This window comes from Ailuropoda melanoleuca, chromosome 2 (assembly GCF_002007445.2).
Source record: "Ailuropoda melanoleuca isolate Jingjing chromosome 2, ASM200744v2, whole genome shotgun sequence".
NCBI classification, from domain to species: Eukaryota; Metazoa; Chordata; class Mammalia; order Carnivora; family Ursidae; genus Ailuropoda; species Ailuropoda melanoleuca.
The window spans coordinates 156,292,622-156,315,526 of NC_048219.1; the positions used below are offsets into that span (position 1 = coordinate 156,292,622).

Here is a 22,905-nt window from a genome sequence, read left to right on the forward strand (position 1 = left end):
CTCTGGACGTATATCCAAAGGAAACAAAATCATTATCTCCAAGAGTTATCTGCACTCCTGTGCTCACTGCAGCATTATTCACAACAGTAAAGATATGAAAACAACTGTCTACCCACAGATGAGTGGATAAAGAAAATGTGATTTGTGTATTTATATATATATATGTATGTATGTATGTATACACATATAATGGAATTTTGTTCAGCCTTAAAAAAGAAAGAAATCCTGCCATTTTTGACAACATGGATGAAGATGGAGGGCATTATGCTAAGTAAAATGAGTCAAACAGAAAAAAACAAATACTGCATGGTATCATTTATACATGGAACATTAAAAAAAAAAAAAAAAAGTCTAACTCATAGAAACAGAGAGTAGAACGGTGGTTGCCAGGGACTGGAGGGATGGGAAAATAGGGAGAGACTTGTATTAGGATACAAAATTTCAGTTATAAGATGAATAAGGTCCGAGGTGGGAATCCTTTCACAATGTACTGGTATATCATATAATCACATTGTACGCTTTAAGTATGTCATAACTTTACTTGTCAGTTATAACTCAATAAACCCAAAGAAAAAGAACATTAAAGATTATGTTTCATCATAACAGTAATTATGATTCTTATGTCTATCATAAAAATATTCCCACTCACTGGACAAAGGTTGGCTATTCCAACGCTTTGTTAACGACTTCATATTTAATCTTTTGAAAGCTGCTTGGATTTTCCATTTTTAAAATGGGATGGCCCTGGGGCGCCTGGGTGGCCCAGTCTATTAACCGTCTGCCTTCAGCTCAGGTGATCCTGGGGTCCTGTGATGGAGCCCCACATCAGGCTCCCCACTCAGCAGGGAGTCAGCTTCTCTCTTGTTCCCTCTGCCCCCCCCACCCCGCCACCGTGTGTTCTTTCTCTAGCTCTCACTCTCTCAAATAAATAAAATCCTTAAAAAGATAAAAAATAAAATTTTAAAAATAAAAATGGCATGGCCCAAAGGAGCCTGGATGGCTCAGTTGGTTAAAAACTCGACTCTTGATTTCAGTTCAGGTGATGATCTCAGGGTCGTCAGATCAAACCCTTATGTTGGGCTCTGAGCTGGGCATGGAACCTGCTTAAGGTTCTCTCTCTCCCTCTGCCCCATCCCTCCCCATACATGGTCTCTCTTAAAAAAAAAAAAAAAAAATGGGCATGGCCCATGCATGTCTCTGTGTTTTCATTATACAACGTAAAAACATTAAAGAGTACTATAATTTATCTTTTTAAATCAAGAGATTTAAATGATGTGGGGGAAAGAAGTATACCAAAGTAAGCTGAACTCAAAAGTTTCTTTAAAAATTTTCTTTAACTTAGCTAATAAAATCATTGCATCTCTTCTTTCACAAGGTCTGAAGTTCTTAACTAAATAGCATTACAAAAAAACACAGCATTTTATAATAAAAAATCGTTTCTTAAAATAACATTTATTCAGTTGTCACTAAAACAGAATACTTTTTAAAACTGAAAATGCAACTATTATTTCACAGACCTTTGCAATATATTAATATAATTCAATCTTTGAGGACTATTAATTCTTCTTATTAAAAAAGGACATGTATCAATGACATTTATGAGTGGTTAAACTTATTCTGATTCATTAATTGAGCACTAGTCAATTCTGCATGTGGTTAGCTTGTGTCCCATAAAGTCATGTGGGTGTTGTCTATACTCACAATTCCCATTCCAATGCCCACTTCTCTATTCATTAAAACATACCCTTTTCTAAAGTATGCCTTAAACTTTACATTTTCCATTATTTTGATCTCAAAACCTGTTGCTAGCAGCATGTTAGAACACTTTGAGAGACACAACAATACCATATTGTACCCATATTTTGAGTTGGCTTGAGGGAGCTAACCTTATTTGTACTGTAAAGTGCACTGTGGGGAGAGAAGAGAAAAGAAGGAATAGAGAAAAGGAGAAGAAACGAAGGAAGAAAGAAACTTGAAAGTTCTTTAACACCAGTTGAGAGGGAAATATGGGTGGTACTACACATACAGAGTAAAAATTTAAAGACTTTCTGTTCTATATTTACTTAAAATTAATATTGATTTTTAATCATTTGTCTTTCTAGATATATTGAGAAAATATGAATTCAGATATTTAAAAGTAAAGGGGAAAGGAATTAAAAATCTGTCTTTCTGGGAAACAGAAATGAACTATTCTTTCACATTTTTATTCATTAAAAAATTGTTTATCTCCTGCAGAAATACTGGGATGACATAATCTTAAATAATTTTGATCAACCAAGTGAAGAAGCACTCAGAAACATTCATTTTTATTTTACCAAAGACCAAAACATTGAGTAATGGTCAAATCTGAAATATAATGGAATCTAGCCATCCCTTCTACTAAGTGCTGTGCTACTTACTCTTCGTGATAACAAAGGATGGTAAAACTGTTATTTTCCTTGATGGAAAAAAATCTTTTCTATAGTACAAAGAAAAAAAAAATACAAAAACAAAAATAAGCTCTATGGTGCCATCTTTTGGACTGTTCAAATTTTCTTAACAAAATTCCTTCTTACATTATAAGAAACAATTTATTGATCAGTATCAAGATAAAAACAATTACTATTTGTACACTTTAAGCCATATATGCTCTATCTTATACCATACTTCTGTATTAGGATTCAAGATATAGTTATATTAAACAATTTTATATAATACTAAAATTCTACTAACAATTCTGAAAATAAAGGCTTTTTGAATAACACATGACATGCTTTCAACACCTGCGGTAGTGGGTCCTCAAGTGAGTCATCCCCACTCTCACCAGCAGCAGCATCAGAGAAATTGTTAGAAATGCAAATTCTTGGACCACACTTCAAACGGAGGAAACTGAAATGAGGGTGGGAAAAGTCTGCATTTCAACAAGCCCTCAAAGTGATTCTGATACAAGCTTACCTGCAAAAACCAATGTTCCAAGGGATTTTGAAAAAGGTCCACAGGTAACACTGAACCACACATTAGTGAAGAATCACGAGTAGATCAGCAGTTCATAACCTTAGCTACACATCGGGATCACCAAAGAGCTTTAAAAATACCTGGGTCCCATTCCAGTGCCTGATTTAATAGTTCTGTGAGGTGAGTAAAGCCTGGGCACTGGAACCTTTAAGTCTCCCAAGGGATTCTAAAATGCAGCCAAGGTTGAAAGCCAGTACCTAGAGGATTATATTTTCAAAAGGAAGACTTCATCAAGAGTCTTAGATTAAGCATAGTTTGAAATGAGACATGAAAAGTTAGCCTTCAAAACCAAGATACATTCAGAATACCATTACAAAAAAAAACCGGTTCATTTCAAGTCTGTAAATTTCACATTTTCAAAGGCTATATGTTATTTAGAGAATTGTTTTAATAAATAAATACATACTATGCATTCCTGGTTGTTGAGAGGGTTAAAAAAAAAAAAAGAGGATATGATAGCCTTTGCCCTTATAGACCACCTAATATATTTGGGCATATTTCATAATAAGTAACAAAGTATAAATGCCAAATATGGAATACAGATTGAATGCAGAAGTCAATGCAGGAAAAAATCACATCTAATCATAGTGTATTTAAGACTGTCAAAAAATAGATTAGAACGTCAGTCCTTAAGAATGAATTACATATAGAGTATTTGTGAGGTATGTAGGTGCGCAGACCTGATGGGAGAAAAGACTCATAGGGGTTGTTGGATTTTTTTTAGAGGGGGGAGGGAGCTGATTATATGTAATATAAAAGAACCTTGCTCATTGAGGGATTTCTCATGACTTGACTTTTTTGTCAGTTTTCCCAAGGGTGGTACATAACTGGCACCATTCCAGAAACACAGGACAGGCATGAGAGAAGTTAACTCGTTACATACAATGGATGCCTTCTGGCATCCATTTTCACACTTAAGATGACCCAGAATCACTGGGAGGGCTTGTTAAAACAGACTGCTGGGCCCCACCCCTAGAGTCTAACTCTGGGGTAGGGCCCAAGAATGTATATTTCTAACAGATTCTTTTTTTTTTTTTTTAAGACTTTATTTATTTATTTGACAGAGATAGAAACAGCCAGCGAGAGAGAGAACACAAGCAGGGGGAGTGGGACAGGAAGAAGCAGGCTTCTAGCAGAGGAGCCTGATGTGGGGCTCGATCCCATAACGCCGGGATCACGCCCTGAGCCGAAGGCAGACGCTTAACCACTGTGCCACCCAGGCGCCCCTCTAACAGATTCTTAAATGCTGCTGATATTGCTAGTGTAAAAATAACACCTTGAAAACCATTGCATTAGGGCACTAAGACTTAATTCTCTGGTGGTATTCTCCTTAAGGCTGATATAAAGTACATTTTCATTTTTATTTTGGAAGTCACTCATGCTCATTAAAGTAAATACAGAAAACAGACGAGTAGAAAGAAGCAGCACCATCCTTACTCCCTCTATTCAAGACAACATTATCTTGGTATGTTTAACTGCAGTCTTCTCTTTAGAAATAAATGGAGTGTTCTTGACTGTAACATACATAGGAATGTATGAAAACACTGTACCAACTGATACATGTCATGGAGGCCAAAAGGCACAGCCAATTCACTCAGATGTAGTATGTAAGGGCAATAATTCCTCTCCTATGAAAAGATGGAATTTCTGTTCACTGATAGTACAAAAGGGCAGTTCACCAACCCTTTCATACCAAAATTAGTCTTGTGTTATTAAACTTGAGTGATCTCTTGGTCAACTGAACCAAGTATTTATTGAAATATTTTCAACAATGGTATGTCAGCAACATATTTTCTAAGTCCTTTCATTTCTGAGAATATTTTTCTTTTACGATTATACTAAATGACAACTTGGTTGGGTAGGAAACTCTTGAGTCTTAACCACTTTATTTCATAACTTTCTCAATCCATTGACTACTGGCACTTAGTGTAACAAACTCTGAAACCAGAACTGATTTACCTTCCTTGGTATGTAACTTGTATTCACTAACCACTCCTTCATCCCTACTCCCTGGCCTAAACACTTACACATTTTTTTCCTTAAAGCTTGTAATTTAGAAAAACTTACCTAAGCTTTTATCTAGATGTGGATCTCTTTTCAATGATTTTTATCTGAAAGACTGTGTTTCCCTTAATTATACATACCTCAGGTTTGAGAGGTTTTTGTTTTTAATTAAAGGAAGTCATCTTTAACTATATCGGACCATTATTTTTGTTCCAAGTGCTTGATTTACTTTCCATGAATTATCATTCCTTTGTTGGGTTCCCAGTATCCATCTTTTGCATTCATTACCTCAAAATGTTCCTTCGCATCATTTTCATCCTTGTCCTTTTATGGTTAGTGCTTTTCAAGTTTGTCCTCCACATATATAGTTTTATTATCTATAATATTAAATTCAACTCCTTCTAATATATTGCCCTAAGGGGAACGTCAGTTTTGCTATTCCCCTCACCCTTCCTTTTTTTTTTTTTTCCTTAAGATTATATTTATTTATTTGACAGAGAGAGACAGCCAGCGAGAGAGGGAACACAAGCAGGGGGAGTGGGAGAGGAAGAAGCAGGCTTCCCGTGGAGGAGCCTGATGTAGGGCTCCATCCCAGAACATCGGGATCACGCCCTGAGCCAAAGGCAGACGCTTAATGACTGAGCCACCCAGGCGCTCCCCCCCTTCCTTATGTTGCCTGTTGCCCTTTCATCTGACCTTATTGTCTCCTGATGGGCTCTCTCTCCTATTTCATGGGAGCTACATCTTTTTATGTGTTATTAAGTATGCCCAACGTTGTTTTTATTTTCATTTTTTCCCGGTTCCTTTCACATTCACAGGGCAGCTCTTCCTTCAACATTTCAGTTATTTTCCTTCCTCTTATCTGCAGTATTATTTAGGGATTTTTTGTTCAGTAGTTTCCTCGTGGTAACACTTCCTTGACAAAGAGAGCATGATCAACTCATGCTCAGTAAATGTTAACAAGCCAAGAGGTACACATTGCCCCTTGATCTTGCTTTCTAACCACAGCTGCTAGTGGAATCCCCTCCCAAAATGACATGCAAGATCTAAGCAATTCCCAGTGCCCAAAAGGCTCTATCTAGTTTGGTTCGATCAGAAAAAGAGGGGGACTTCTTGTATTCCCAATGACTAAAACTCTGAACGTGGAATCTTTTAAAATTCTTTCCTTCAGCCTCCTCCTACCTACCTAAATCATACCTTTTCCTGCCATGAAGACCCATTCTGACCTCTCACTTCTTTAATGGCTTGTTTCTGGTATAGCTACTGTCCTACAATTTTCCACTTTTTCTGTCATTATTTCATGTTTTTCCAACTCTACATCAAGTTATTCAAGGCCAAAAACATTTAAGACTCCTTTGTAATTACACAGACATAAAATACTTTGTCAATTGATAAAAAATGCCGTTTCAGAGAACTTCATAAAGAATCCAGACACTTTCACTAAGGTGAGATTTTGGATAACAGATACAATTTAGGCAAACACATCCCCAAGGTTCAGTCTAAAACTCCCTTAACATTCCAGTTTCTTTTCTAAAGCTGTTGGAAGCGATCAGTTTACTTAGAAGTAGAAAAAGGGCTCTATGTAACAACAGTAACAGAAAATTCAATCTATTCTGTTAAAAAAGCTTGCTAATTCAAGAAGCTAAAATAGTATATACCATAATTAAGAACATATTATTTTGGGTGTTTGTCTAAAAGTGTTATAAGCAAATATTATATCCTAAACCTGCAAGGATCCAAAATCAAACAGGAGTTTGCTTCAACAAGTTCTACTATATTACATTCATCGCCTCACTTCTGATCAGTAATAATTAATTTATTTTTAGTAAACTCACATATCAGTGATGAGAGTAAGATAATCTACTTACCCCACCCATTGTAATTCCATGAATAAGTGCAACATATGGTTTCCGGCAAGAACCTCAAAAAAAAAAAAAAAAACCAGAGCTATAATTAATTGTGATGTTTAAAATACATTCACTTTTCCAAAAATCTCATGTTACATGAACTCTGAATATTTTCTTTAGGAAATTTTTTCAAGAAATACCAAAGCAGCTAAATATATGGCTTCTAAAATATGTTCTTTTTAAAATGTCAATCCCTACACAATTCTGATCATCTATTATCATTTAACAACTCAACACTTCCATTTAAAACAAATGAAAGCCTTTTATATCTCAGCTACTGAAAAATATAATTAAGATTTACCTTACAAGCCATGGATGTTTATGTATACAGTTGTATTTTAAGGAACATAATTTGTTTTCAATACAAAGAGAAGTGCAGCATACAGTAAAAAAGCAAGGACTGGGAGTTAGAAGACCCAGATTCCAGTTTCATCTTTGTTATTAACTGGCAAATCAAGTATATTCAATATATATATATATATATAATGGAATGAGATACACACACACACAAATACTGGCAATTCAATATATATACTAGCATTAGGTATATATACATCTATACACACACAAGTTAATGTATTGTATATGTGCATATCATGTATGTATATGATTTATAAATAAATTTCCTCATCTATTAAATAATGAGATTTAATATATGGCCTCAGAAGTGCCTTTCAGCTCAAAAATTCTGTAAAATTTTACTGTGTTCCTTTTTCCTTTTTCCTCTGAGAGGGGGATTGCTTATAACATAAAAATGTAAATCACTGAGCTTCTGTTACTGCTTGTTGCCAATATTACTTCCTTACTGAAGACAAATATAAAAATTCAGTTTTTTGGGTTTCTGTTTGGACTTTTTTTTGATTGAAGTACAGTAGACACAAAATGTTACATTAGTTGCAGGTGTACAAAACAGTGATTCAACAAGTTTATATACATTATGTTATGCTCACCACAAGTGCAGTTACCATCTGTCACCATGCAACACCATTATAATACCACTGACTATATTCCCTATGCTGTACCTTTTATTCCTGCAACTTTTTCATTCCATAATGGGAAGACTGTATTGCTCACTACCCTCTTCACCCATTTTACCTATCCCTCTACTCCCCTCCCCTCCGGCAACCATCAGTTTGCTCTATTTACAGGACTCTTTCTGCTGTTTATTCATTTGTTTTTTAGATTCGACATATAAGTGAAATCACATGGTATTTGTCTTTCTCTGACTCATTTCACTTAGCATAACACCCTCTAGATTCATCCGTGTTGTCACAAATGGCAAGATCTCATTCCTTTTTATGGTTAAGTAATATTCCAGGCAATGTGGAAGGATAAAACTGCAGTTTCAATCCATCTAGCAGTTCTGTAAATATTTCCAGTTTGCCAAATGAGCCATTGAGCCATTGAAATTCTAGAATGAGTTTCATCCTAATTTCATATTTGCAAGTTCACTTCTATAGCCTTCAATCTTGAACATAATTCCCTTCAATCTTGAACTGTAATTCCCTTGGAAACTAGAATTCCCTAGAAACTGTGGAAAGAAATTTCTCTACTGATTGAGATGGAGATACATACATACTTCATTTCAGCTATAGATATAGTTCAGATATAAAATATTAGAAGACAACTGATGCAGGGAATAAAGCCAGAATCTATCAAATTCCTTATTAAACAAAATAGATCATTACAATGTATAGAAATTAAACCTTGAAGGCTTTCTCTCTGTATATTAATATTAAACTCCTTAAACTTCCTAGAGGTTTTCTCCCACCTCCTTTTATTTAGTATAGAACTGCACTAATAGAGTAGCCAAAGGTAGATACTGAAATTAAAATTAACTACAATTAAGTAAAGTTTAAAATTCAGTTTCTTGCTCACTCTAGCCCCATTTCAAGTTCTCATTAGCCACATGAATAAGCCACTCTAAGTAAATCTGATACATAGACTTTTAGACTCAAAGAAGAGATGTCCATTTAATGTAGCTCACTGAGCTAAATCAAGAAATAGTCTCTTTTCCCCACTCCTACTTCAAATACATAGTAATTCTATGAAAAAAAAATTTCGATGTACATCCAAGTTCAAAGCCAAAGAAAGGAAATCCACCAGTGCCAGAATAAACTCAAAATCAATAGCTGAGTGAAGCTACAGCCAGTGATTATGAGTGAACATGCATTTGAGTCAGAAATAAATTCTGGCCCACATAATTTACGAAATGGACTACTTGCAAAAAAACTCATCGGAGGGAGCTATTAGACTCAAAACACTTGACTAGAAAAACTATCTGCTGAGTCAGGAAGTCAATAAATTCCTTCCAAGAAAGGGTGAGAAAAAGCCAAAGAAAGTGAATGCTCAAGCAGATAATAAACACCACCACTACCACCAAACAAAAAAACTTAACACCCCTAAGAAATTTGTAATAGAAGTAATATCTGTAACTTGGTAAAAAAAAAAAAAAATGCGCATACAAAAAGATTACACTTAAAATTGAAAATTTAAAAGCTTTCCTGTGGACATCAGAAATAAGACAACATAGAATCATTCAACATTACAATAGAGGTCCCAGCCAAAATATAAGAAAAGTCATAATATAAAGACAAGAAAGACAGAGTGAAAAAAATTATGTGCAGATGGTATAATTGCCTATGTAGAAAAGCCAAGAAAATCTACAGAAATATCATTAGAATAACAAATTTCAGCAGGGTTGCAGGATATAAGAACTTTCAAATCCAAAGCACTTCAATATGCCAAAAACAATAAATTACAAAATGTAACAGTAAAATTACCATTAAATGTACTAACAAAAAAAAGTAAGCTACCTAAGAATAAAACTTCAAAAAAAAGGCAGCAACATCTTTATGGATAAAGTTACAAAACATTATTAAAGGACATAAAAAATCAAATCTAATTAAAAGTTCCAAACTGGTTTAGGGTGATAGTTACACAAGTTTACTAAAAGTTATTGAATTATACATTTGAAATGGGTAAGTTTTATAGTATGTAAATTATGATTCTGCAAGTTTTTAAGTCTACATAAATAAAGAGACATGCCACATGCACAGATGGGAAGACTCAATGTGAAATATGTCAATTCACCCTAAATTAATCTATAATTGTCATTTCAATCAAAACCTCAACGGAATCTTCTGTGGAACCAGAAAAAATAATTCTATCATATGGAAGATCGAAAGCCCAAGAGCAGCCAAGACAATTCTAAAAGAAAACAAGGGCAACTTAACACTACCAAACAGAAACATATCTTAAAGCTGTAATAATTTTGACATTGTAGTAGCATCATAAGTACAAACAGACCAGTGAACAAAGTAGCCCAGAAACAAACAACGTCACATATAAGAACTTGATATATGACAAAGGTATCATTAAAATCAGTGAAAAAGTCATGAACTGTATAATAAAAGGCATTACGACATCTGGCTTTCTAGTTGAAAAATAAAAGTTAAATGATGTCACATGCAAAAAACAATTCCAAGTACATTAAAGACTTAAGAGTATAAAGAAGTGAGACCATCTTAATAACCTTAGTGTTAAGTGGTTTTTTTAATGCAAAAAAGCAGAAATCATAAAGAAAAACAATGGATACATTTCAACTCATCAAATAAAAACTTGTATATAACAAAAGATAAAGTAGCAGAGAGAAGTGTTCTTATGTATAATCTGCAAAAGTGAGAAACCCAGAATATATAAAAACCTATACCATCAGTAAGAAAAAGACAAATAATCCAACAGAAAGATGAACAAAGGATAAGAAAATCTAAATGATTACTTAACACAAACACCTCCTATCTCACCAATATTCAGTGAAATGCAAATTAAAGTCACAATCAGATATCAGACGTGCAAAGTTTAACACAAAAAATGATGGAAAAGACACGCAGAAAATAAAGTCTTATACTTTAGAGAAGAATCTGGAAACAACTGAAGACATATAAAATATGATCCATTCATCCTGCTTCTATTATTTCTAGAGAAACTTTTGTACATAGACACTAAGGGGACATACCTAACAATCTGTCCTAGTAAAAATTTGAAATAACCTAAAATATCAATTAATGTAGAACAGATACGTCCAGAGGGGTACATTCATAATATAAAATACTATGTAACAGTTATATTCCATGTTATTAAAAACAACTTTGAGGGGTGCCTGGGTGACTCAGTTGGTTAAGCCTTTGGCTCGGGTCATGATCCCGGGGTTCTGGGGTCGAGCCCCACATCAGGCTCCCTGCTCAGTGGGGAACCTGCTTCTCCCTATCCCTCTGTCTGCTGCTCCCCCTACTTGTGCTGTCAAATAAATAAATAAATCTTAAAAAAGAAAACAACTTTGGTATTTACAGTAAATTATTATTTACATAAATTTCAAAAACAGAAAGTAATAACATTTTTGTTCCTAAATATGTAGCAAAAATATTAAGTATGGTCTAGTACACTAAAAATTAATGACAATGGTTACTTCTTGAGAGATAATGGTTGCTTCTGGGGAGAGAAAAAAAATGGTACTGAGGAAAGCAACAAAGTGGATTGAAGTTTACAACCTGTAGTATTGTATTTCTTTCAAATAAATCTTAAAACATCAAGCAAAAATAAAATATTAAGTCTGTTAATTCTGGCTGGTGGGTATATAACTATTTATTATATTATTCCCCGCAATTTAACATTTGAAACACATGTTTGATAAAGGTACTGCTTCACTTCCAGTGAAATCTGGAACATCAACTACAAAGACACTTTCATCCCAGAGTTCAAGAATTAAGAAATGGTATTTCATTTTACATAGAAAACTGAGACCCGAGTTTTTTATTTTTCAAGAAAGCCAGTCTTATGATCAGAATCTGTGTTTTCATATTGATTGCAGGACAAATAGTAATTAATATAGCTTACTAATATTAAAGTGTGAATTGTCCTAGAATGAGCCGAATACTCAGTATTTATGCCTGACATCTAGCACATAGAAGAGTAAATAAGAGTATCTACTGATACATTTTTAACAATTAATACTATGCAGCTTATTTCTTGATTCCATTTTCAAAGCTCTCACTAGAGCACACATACCAATGGCATTGTTCAGCATATATTCTTCTCTAAAGAAATCTTGAGCTATCTTCTGGTTTGCCTTTCCAGCTTCAGAGATCGCTACAAGAAAAAAAAGTGAAGGAAGGAAGGAAGAAGAAAAAGGAAAGATTACAAATTTTTAAAAAGTGCTTTCTAGTGGGGCGCCTGGCTGGCTCACTTGGTAGAGCATGCTGACTCTTGATCTCAGCGTTGTGAATGCAAGCTCCATGGTGGGTATAGAGATTACTTAAAAATAAAATTTTTTTAAAAAGTGCTTTCTGGTTAATACAAAGAGAATAAATTTAAAATATTGTGATGTTAAGTACTGGGGAAACTCTAGAGTGGTTTGTTCAAGTTTTGAAGTGTCCGTGCCACAGACACAGAGTTAGCCCTAGATCCATGGTCCATGTCAAAACTTCAAGGCAAAAATTCTTAAGGACTTCTTACAAAGTGTCATACCTAATTTAGAACATACATATTGCTACAAAATTTATTTTGACACTTTTCTGTAGCACTTGAATAAACAGTTGCTGGATATATATTTCCAATGGTAATATGGCTTAACACAAAGTACATTATACATACAGAAAAATATAAGTACATGTCTGCATGTGTGTATGCACATTTGCAGTTCTACAATATATTCCATCTAGTTAAATATTTCTGCCACATTCATTTCACCATGAAACATTTGTTGAACATCTACTGTATTCCTATTCCAGTCAGTGGTAAGACTACTATCAAAACACTCTCTTCCATACACTGCAAGCTCATATGCCTGTCTTTAAATCTTATGAAAAATTATCTATTAAAATACAAATTAAAATATAAACGTATTTCTTCTTCTATGGGAAAAAGTTACATAAAAATTGTTGACTATAGATTTTTAGACTAATTTTAGAAGTCTGATACATCTTCCTTCAAAATGTTAAAAACGTTCACTTCTTTTCCTGGTTTTTAAAAGAAAGATTTGATGTCTATTTTTGTCCTTCTGTGGCTTTCACTTATATATGCACACCCCCAAACCCTCACCTATTGTTTCTTATTCAGTCCTTACCACTACTTAGCAATTCTAAAAGGACAAGAGTGTAAATTACATTACCTATGGAATGTAGTGCTTTTACCTCAAAAATCTTCTTCGATTTCCTCTTTTATTCTAATCAGTTAATTCCACAGAAGTTAAAATTAAATGACATTCATAATCACATTAAAAAAATTTTTTTTCTGAGTGCCCATTTATCACCCTGGAATTCCACTTCCTGGAATTGAAGACCACTGTTTTATACACGTTAACTAAAATAAATCTGTGATCTGTAACTGTATTTCCAAACATCAATGTAAAGTTAGGCCTATATGCAAAAATAGCTCACAGTTAGAAGAAGCTAAAAACAATACATAAGGCTCTGTCTATCTGTAAACTGACAAGATCACAGGCCCAACTCCAGAGAAATGTTAGCTCCATGCCGGAAAACAATATTTTAAAAATACTCATGTTGTGGGCAAAACAAATTCAAACACAATTCAGTTAACAAATCTATCTAAGCAACTGAAAATTTTAAGAATTAAAAATAGAATAAAAATTGATAGAATTTAAAAAATTAAAATTCAGTTACTTTAAATTTAATAGGTATCTAAAATTATGTCCTAAATCAAACTTGTTTCTTCCCATTCCAAATATAACAGTTTATGTAAACTTGTAAATTTGGTAAATAGATAAAACATATGTATATTTGTGTGTATATCTATATATATACACACATATTATCTATATATACATATATATAAAACATATATAAATATGTGTATATCTATACATATATAGATATACACACATATATATACATACATACAAACACACACAAAATAAAAACCCAAAGGAAAAAACCATCCCTGGACTCCACAAGTTCCATAACAAACAAAATAAAAAATGCAAAAATAGTTTTCAGTATATATAAAATACTGACAACCAGTGGTGAGAAGTACATGACTTTGATCCTGAGATCAAACATATCTTCTCTCTTTTGTCTTAAATAGTTAAATGTATACAGATTGACCTATAGAACTAGAAAGGAGAATTAATCTTTTTATCCCATCTCAGCATGTTTAATTAAACACCTATAAAAATACATTAACAACAGGATGAATTCTACAATTAAGGACATTCTTGCTTTGGGATTATGCACTGGGGGAAAGCACAGGCACAGTCAAGGAAACATGGGAAGGAATGTCATATTTGGAGAATGACAAGTCACTCAACAAGGCCAGATTGTCAGGTTATATGACAAACTGAACTGAGTATCAGCTAAACTAACATAAAAAGTGGACTCACAAAGCATAACTGGACATTTTGTTTAGGGTGATTCAGGGAGAAAGATAGGATATATGAAGGGCACACGTAGTTTTAAAAAAATGCTATTCTCATTTTTCTAATATTAACTACAATGGCTAGCTAAGTCATTATAACAAAAAAATTCTAAGACGTAAAGCAAATTACGAAATATTACAAAAATTTCCTATTAGTTTTATCAGTCTACTGGGAGGGGAAAAAAAAACATTTGGGGGGGTAGTTTTTACCTCTGATATCACCCCCAGCACAGAAAGCCTTTCCACCAGCTCCTTTTATAATGATCAGGAAAGTTTCAGGATCTTGTTCCCAATTCTAGCCAAATGTAAAAGAAGATGGTAAGGCATATTATAAATACAAACTACAAAAAAAAAAAAAAATCTATATGCATATATATGCATACATATGTACATATAAACGTCTGTATAGATAGATATATATCAATACATATAAAGTACAAGCTTTATAAAGTATATCCAAAAGAATGGATCTCAACTTCTTTTTCTTTTCTGACATAAATTAGAGACTATTTCAACAAGTTGCTAGATGAATACATTTTGTAATCCAAATTGCATGATGGCATCTGAAATTTTTGCCATGACAACTTTGAGACCAAAATGAAAAAAATATGGGCTTAAAAATATGTTACAGAAGCTTATAAATCAGTGAAAAAATAGAGAAAGAACATTTCTATTGCAGTGATATAGGGCTCTGCCCTACTGACAAATTTATAAGCAATCAACTGAAACCATGTATACTGATTAAATCTTGAAGTGATTTGAGCTTGGTAAGGACAGCTAATAAATAAGTAGGATGAAAGAGTCAAGAGCCAACGGAAATTCAAAAGACAACAGACTAAAAAATCAGTTAACCAGAGACAGAAAAATTAACAGGAGCTCTATAAATTCTACACTTGAGAACAGAAATATAAACACACAAGGAAGATATGTAGCTGGACAGATGTGGCTGTCTGAAAGGCTAATGCAATACTGGACTACATGAACAGAAATATGGCATTCTAACATGGAAGTTTCTACTTTCCTCCACTCTGGTCTAATTCCAATCTGAAACTCTTGGCTTATTTCTGTTTATTACATTTAAAGACACATTATACGGTGTCCCAAACAGACATGACAGTATGGAAGAGAGACTCATCAAATGAAAACTTAAGGAATTGGTAACCAGGGGAGAATTAGTCTTTGCGGCTGACCATGTGAGATATACTATTTCACTTCATCTCCACCACAATCCTGTGAGATATAATCATTCCCATTTCACAGCTGAGGAAAATGAAGGACAGAGAGATTAACACTGCCAAGCTACACAGTTAATAAAAAGAAATCCAAGTTTTAAGCAAGGTAGTCAGACTGTAAGTCATGCTTTTCCACTGCACCATGCAGTTCACTTAGAACAGAAAAGCTTATGGCCTTCTCTAAGATAGGCTGGCCAAGCAGTTCAAAACCAGCTATCAAAAAGCTGTCACATGGGGACGATGCAGACACCTGGGTGGCTCAGTCGCTTAAGCGTCTGCCTTCAGCTCAGGTCATGACCTCACAGTCCTGGGATCGAGGCCCACAATGGGTTCCTTGCTCAGCGGAGAGTCTGCTTCGCCTTTTCCCTCTCCCCACTGCTTGTGCGCTCTCTCTCACTCTCTGTCTCAAATAAAATCCTTAAAAAAAAAAAAAAAAGCCGTCACATGTAAGGAGATTGGATTTGTATACTCATGTCGCAAGAGGCAGAACCAGTACCACTGGTTAAAAGGTCAGAGAAGCAGAGTGGTAAAACACACAAAGAAACTTGGAGCCATGTAAAAGTGGAAGGGGCCATCTCAGGAGGCCACAAACTCCCTGTCACTAGGGATGCCCAGGATAATCACACAGGGAAATCACAGAAGACAAGAAATCGACAGGGCTTGGAATGCTGATCCCAGATAGTCCATGGAAGAGAATACCAGAAATGTTCTATTGAGATAAACTTTTAAAAGGATCCATATAATATTTTTAGGGAAATTACAAACCTTTAGCTGTGGATAAATGTGCCGAATCATACTAAGGTTCAGAGCATTTAGGAACTTTGGTCTGTTTAGTGTTATCACTCCTGCACAACCTTTTCTTTCCAACAGTACTTCCACTGCATCCGTGTGCTTAGACATTCTCTGTGTGAAAAAAAGAATAACTTTAGGATAAAATTCATTAAGGTTTTGTCACAAGCCAACATCAAACCATATACAGGTATACCTCAGACATACTGTAGGTTCAGTTCGAGACCACCACAATAAAGGAAATATTGCAATAAAGTCAAATGATTTTTGTTTTGTTTTCCCAATGCATTTAACAGTTACTGTTATGCTAACTGTAGTCTATTAAGTATGGAATAGCATTATGTCTGAAAAAATGTACATATCTTAATTAAAAAGTAACTTATTGAGAGGAAAATGATGGAGGTGTAGGAGGACCCCAGGCTCATCTTGTCCCACTAACACAACTAGATAACTATCAAATCATTCTAAATACCCCAGAAACCAATCTGAAGACTGAAAGAACGAATTCCACAACTAAAGGGAGAGAAGAGGCTACTTTGAAGAAGCAGCCAAGTTAAATACATGGTAAAATATCATCAACCGTGGAAGTGTGAGCCTACTTGATAATTATGTTAAACCTGTTTTATGACTGAATAAAGTTGATACTGTGAAAAGAAAAAAATAATTTATTGCTAAAAATGCTAACCATCATCTGAACTTTCAGTGAGTCAGATTCTTCTCACTGGTGGAGAGTCTTGCCTCAATGTTGATGGCTGCTGACTGATCAGGGTGGAAGGTGCTGACGGTGGGGGTGGCTGTGGTCATTTCTTAAAATAAGACAACCGTCAAGTTTGCTTATTGACTGACTCTTCCTTTCACAATTTCTCTGTAGCATGCAATGCTGTCTGATAGCATTGTACCCACATTGTAGAACTTCCAAAATTAGAGTCAATCCTCTCAAACCCTGCTGCTGCTTTATCTTTGAGGCTTATGTAACAGTCTAGATCCTTTGTTACCATTCCAACAATCTTCACAGCATCTTCTACAAGTAGATTCCATTTCAAGAAATCCTTTTCCTTGTTTGTCCATAAGAAGCAACTTCTCACTCATTAAAGTTTTATCGTGAAATTCCCAGCAATTCAGTCACATCTTCAGGTTCCACTTCTAATTCTAGTTCTCTTGCTATTTCCACCATCGCTGCAGTTATTTACTCCACTAAAGTCTTGAACCCCTCAGTCATCCATGAGGGTTGGAATCAACTTCTTCCAAACTCCTGTGAATGTTGATATTTTGACCTCTTCCCATGAATCATGAATGTTCTTAATGGCATCTAGAATGAGGAATCCTTTCTAGAATGTTTTCAATTTAGCCCAGATCCATCAAAGAAATCACTCTCTTTTAGCAGCTATAGCCTTATAAAATATATTTCTTAAATAAGACTTGAAAATCAAAACTGCTCCTTGATCCAGGGCTGCAGAACAGGTGCTATGTGAGCAAGCTCCACGAGAACTCTTGGCTGACCAGGTGCATTGTCAATTAGCCGTATTTTGAAAGGCATCTTCTTTTCTGAGTAGGTTTCAACAACAGGCTTAAAATTTTCAGTAAACCATGTTGTATACAGATATGCTGTCATCCAGGCTTTGTTGTTCCATTTATAAGGCATAGCAGATTTAGCGTAATTCTTAAAGGCCCTTGGATTTTCAGAAAGGTCGTGAGCATTGGCTTTAACTTAAAGTTAACCCCTATTAAGAAAGTTGGCCTGTCCTTTGAAGCTCTGAAACCAGCCATTGACTTCTCCTCTCCAGCTATGCAAGTCCTAGATGGCATCTTCTTCCAATAGAAGCCTGTTTCATCTATATTGAAAATCTTGTTTAGTGTAGTCACCTTCATTATCTTAGCGAGACCTTCTGGATTACGAGCTGCATCTTCTACATCAGCATTTGCTGCTTCACCTTGCATTTTTACATTATAGAGATGGCTCCTTTCTTTAAACCTCATTTTACTAACCTCTGCTAGCTTCAAACTTTTCTTCTGCAGGTACCTCACTTCTCTCAGCCTTCACAGAACTGAAGAGACTTAGGGCCTTATTCTGCATTAGGCTTGGATTAAGAAAATGCTGTAGCTGGTTTGATCTATCCCAACTAAAACCTTCTCCATATCAGTAAAAGACTATTTCACTTTCTTACTCATGTGTTCACTGGAGCAGCACTTGTAATTTCCTTCAAGAACTTTTCCTTTGCATTCACAACTTGGCTAACTACTGCAAGAGGCCTAGCTTTTGACCTATTTTGGCTTTTGCCGTCCCTTCCTCACTAAGCTTAATCATTTCTTAGCTTTTGATTTAAAGTGTGAGGCATGTGACTCTTCCTTTCACTTGGAGGCCACAGTAGGATTACTAATTGACCTAATTTCAATGCTGTTGTATTGAACAGGGAGGCCCATGGAGAGGGAGATGAGAGAGAAGGAGATCGATGGAGCAGTCAGAACAGACACAACATTTATCAATTAAGTTCACCATCTTATATGGGCACAGTTCATGGTGCCTCCAAAACAATTACGACAGTAACATCAAAGATCACTGATCATTGTTCACCAAAACAATAGTGAAAAAATTTGAAATATTCTGAGAATTACCAAAATGTGACACAGAGACACACAGTGAGAAAATGCTATTGGAAAAATAGCACCAAAAGATTTGTTCTACTGACTCAGGGTTGCCACAAACCTTCCATTTGTAAAAAACACAGTGCCTGCAAAACACAATAATACGAGGTATGCCTGTACATCAACACATATCTTTCACACAATGGTAACTCATAAAATGGATTACTAGGTACATCCAACAAAGATTTCTAAAATTATTTAGATTCTGTAGGTAATCAAAATATCCATACCAAAACTGTATACACAGTATATACAAAATATACACATAGTAATTAAATCTTTTAATTTTTGAATGAATGGAGTCAACTGATTTAGAATAGAACCTAGTCCTAGAATTACTTGGACTATGAATAATAAAGACAATGTGTTTACAATGCTACCCACCCACTCTGTTCATGGACACATATATTTTTACATATAGAATGTATCTCTAGAAAGATACACAAGACACTGCTAAAATGGTCGCCTCCAAGAATGAAAATCAGACATATGAGAGAGGGGTGGGAAGACTTTTTGCTGTATAGCCCCTTTGAACTTTTTGAATTTTGTACCATGTATATTTACTACCTATTCAACACAGTATTTGAATATTAAAAAAAATAATAAGAGTAATAAATAAGATTTAAAAGGTCCTAAGCCATCTCCAGAAGGGAACTTCATTAATAGGCTTTATTCCAGAGGACTTCTTGTTTGACTATGGGGTCCCCTGAACCCCAGTAATGATCCCACATGTGTGGGGGTGTTGGGAACACAGGACACATGCATATACATGTGCACTGACAGAAGCCCCTATTTCCTGCTAAACCACACACTGGCTTCATGGAGCACTCCAGAAGGCTGTAAGGAAGGGTTTTCATGAAGGAAGGCCCAGGGAGCTATGAGCATCTTTGTTCTCCCACTGGATATTCAACTGTATATAAGGAAAAACAAATGTTAAATCATTTAAGGAGAGTACATAAATTTGTTTCAGTACATGTTGTTGCAAAATAGTGTTTCTACTTATGTTCTTATACATCTGTTGTTGTGTTTATTCATCCTCTAAGTTCTGACTTTAAGAAATAACAGTAAGTCTATTTTTTAATCTGTTCAAAAAAAAAAAAAAGTACTAAGCTATATGACTTTTCTTACCTTATTGGTACTAAAAAAAAAAAAAAAAAAAAAAAAAAAAGTTGTGAAAGAAAACTATATACAAAAATCACAAAAGAAACCAGACCAAAAGGATACCAAGTCCACAAGCAGACACAGCCTTCCCCAGACTTCACCTACCGCCTTCTCCTTCACAGTCTGATTCTAGCAATTGAAAGTGCCTGGCTTCTTAGATTTTCTTCCAAGTTCCTACTGACCCACTTGTGTTATTAGCAGGTGAGTAGGAAGATGAAGTAGGAAGGTGAGTAACTTTTCTGACCCTCCAACTCCTCCTCTAGACCCTTTCACAGCTTCTGTCAGTATTGTGGAAGATCTTATTCCCATAATCTTTTATTCCATAAAACTGTAGGGGAGGAAAAATAATTTTCCCTCTACCCTTCCAGATTCTTAGCTAAGAGCCCCCCTGTTATAAAGACTATTAACAGTAGAAAATTTTCATTTCTTTAAGGGGCCCTACAAAGATGTGAGATCCAAAAGCAGCCAGGCAACTGAGGCTCATAAACCATCTTGAGCTAAGGAAAGAAACAGGGTCTGGGGCTTCAAAGGGGAGGAAAGCAATTCGCCAGGAAGGAAAAAGAGCAAATGTTTAGTAAACAAGTATTTGCCCTCCCATGCAGATAAGTCTCAAATATAAAAAAGTTATATTGTGTGTATCCTTGCTCTCTTCCTGATACAATCCTCCTTTCTAATTTCTTTCAGTCAGTTGAGAGGGAGGGGAAAAAGCGTTTCCTGAGTCTGCTGGATCTTGATTGCCTTCAACCCAAAATAATTCACATGCCAAAGTGACAGATTTTTAAGGGTGGTATATTCTCCCTTTTGAGACTTTTCTTGCTCTTGAGGTAGGCCTGTATTGCTATATATTTCTCTCTTATGATTGCTGTTGCTGCATCCCAAAGATTTTGGACCATCGTGCTTTCATTTTCATTTGTTTCCATGTATTTTTTTAAATTTCTTTATTTCCTGGTTAACCCATTCATTATTTAGTAGGATATTCTTTAACCTTCATGTACTTGTGGTCCTTCCAAATTTTTTCTTGTGGTTGACTTCAAATTTCATAGTATTGTGGTTGGAAAATATGCATGGTATGATCTCACTCTTTTTGAACTTGTTGAGGCTGATTTGTGACCCAGTACGTAATCTATTCTGGAGAATGTTCCATGTGCACTCAAAAAGGATGTGTATTCTGCTGTTTCAGGATGAAATGTTCTGAATATACCTGTAAGGTCCAACTAGTCCACTGTGTCATTCAAAGCCCATGTTTCCTTGTTGATTTTCTGCTTAGATGATACACCCATTGCTGTAAGTGAGGTGTTAAAGTCCCCTATTATTGCATTATTATCAATGAGTTTCCTTATGTTTGTGATTGATTTATATAATTTGCTGCTCCTAGGTTGGGCACATAAATATTTACAACTGTTAGATCTTCTTGTTGGACAGACCCTTTTGTTATGATACAGTGCCCTTCATCTTTTGTAACAGTCTTTGGTTTAAAATCAGTTTGTCTAATATAAGTATCGCTCCTCTTTCTTTCGATGTCCATTAGCAGGATAGATGGTTTTCCAGCTCCTTTCAATTTGCAGGTATCTTTAGGTCTAAAATGAGTCTCCTGTAGGCAGCATATAAATGGGTCTTATTTTTTTATCCATTCTGATACCTTATGTCTGATTGGAGCATTTAGTCCAGTTATATTCAGAGTGATTACTGATAGATATGAAAATAGTGCCACTGTATTACCTGTGAAGTTGGTGTTTCTGGATATTTTCTCTGTTCCTTTCTAGTCTTTGCTGCTTTTGGTCTTCTTTCCCACTCAGTCTCATTTAATATTTCTTGCAGGGCTAGTTTAGTGGTCATGAATGCCTTTAGTTTTTGTTTGTCTGGAAGACGCTATCTCTCCTTCTCTTCTGAATGACAGCCTTGCTGGATAAAGTATTCTTGGCTGTGTATTTTTCCCATTCAGCATACTGAATATTCATGCCACTCTCCTCTGGCCGGACAAATTTTCTGTGGAGAGATCTGCTGCTCACCTTATTTATTTTCCCCGGTAGGTTAAGGATTTCTTTTCCCTTGCTGCTTTCAGGATTCTTTCCATATCTCTGTATTTTGCAAATTTTACTATAATGTGTTGGTGTTGGCTTGCTTTTGTTGATTTTGATAGGAGTTCTCTGTACCTCCTGGATTTGGATGTCTGTTTCCTTCCCCAGATTAGGGAAGTTTTCAGCTATAATTTGCCAAAATTTTTTCCTTCTCCTCTTCTTCTGGGGCTCCTATGATATGAATGTTACTAAGCTTTATGGAGTCGCTGAGTTCCCCAAGTCTACATTTGTGATCCAATATTTTTCTTTCCCTCTTCTTTTCAGTTTTTTTTTTTTCCCCTTGTGGGGGGTTAGGTTTGAGACAGAGAGAATACGTGTACACGTGAGTGGGAGGAGGGGCAGAAGGAAAGGGAGAAACCAGCTCCCCACAGAGCAGGGAGCCCGACACAGGGCCTGATCCCAGGACCCTGAGATCATGACCTGAGCCAAAGGCAGCCACTTAACCAAATGAGCCACCAAGGCACCCCTCAGCTTCATTATTTTCCATAATTTTATCTTCTATATCACTTATTCATTCCTTTGTATCTTCCATCCTTGTGGTCATTAGATCTAGTCAGTTTTGCATTTTGGTTATAGCATTTTTTTATATTGGTCTGACTAGTTTTTAGGTCTTTATCTCTTCAGTAAGGGACTCCTTGGCATCTTCTATGCTTTTCTCAAATCCAG

General features: G+C 35.3%; 1 protein-coding gene across 11 annotated transcripts in view; it reads right to left on the reverse strand.

The window, feature by feature from the left end:
- Positions 1-22,905, reverse strand: part of HIBCH (3-hydroxyisobutyryl-CoA hydrolase) — a 114,255-nt gene that overhangs the window by 72,829 nt on the left and 18,521 nt on the right. For all 11 annotated transcript variants that reach the window (XR_004623528.1, XR_004623526.1, XR_004623527.1 and 8 more), the window contains 4 exons: positions 16,334-16,471; positions 14,547-14,631; positions 11,973-12,053; positions 6,867-6,919 (listed from right to left, as the gene is read on the reverse strand). Coding sequence is in view for 6 of the 11 variants with exons in the window: in XM_034654858.1 (XP_034510749.1) it covers positions 6,867-6,919; positions 11,973-12,053; positions 14,547-14,631; positions 16,334-16,471 (357 nt within the window). In the remaining 5 variants the exon portion in view is untranslated. The remainder of the gene's footprint in view (positions 1-6,866; positions 6,920-11,972; positions 12,054-14,546; positions 14,632-16,333; positions 16,472-22,905) is intronic.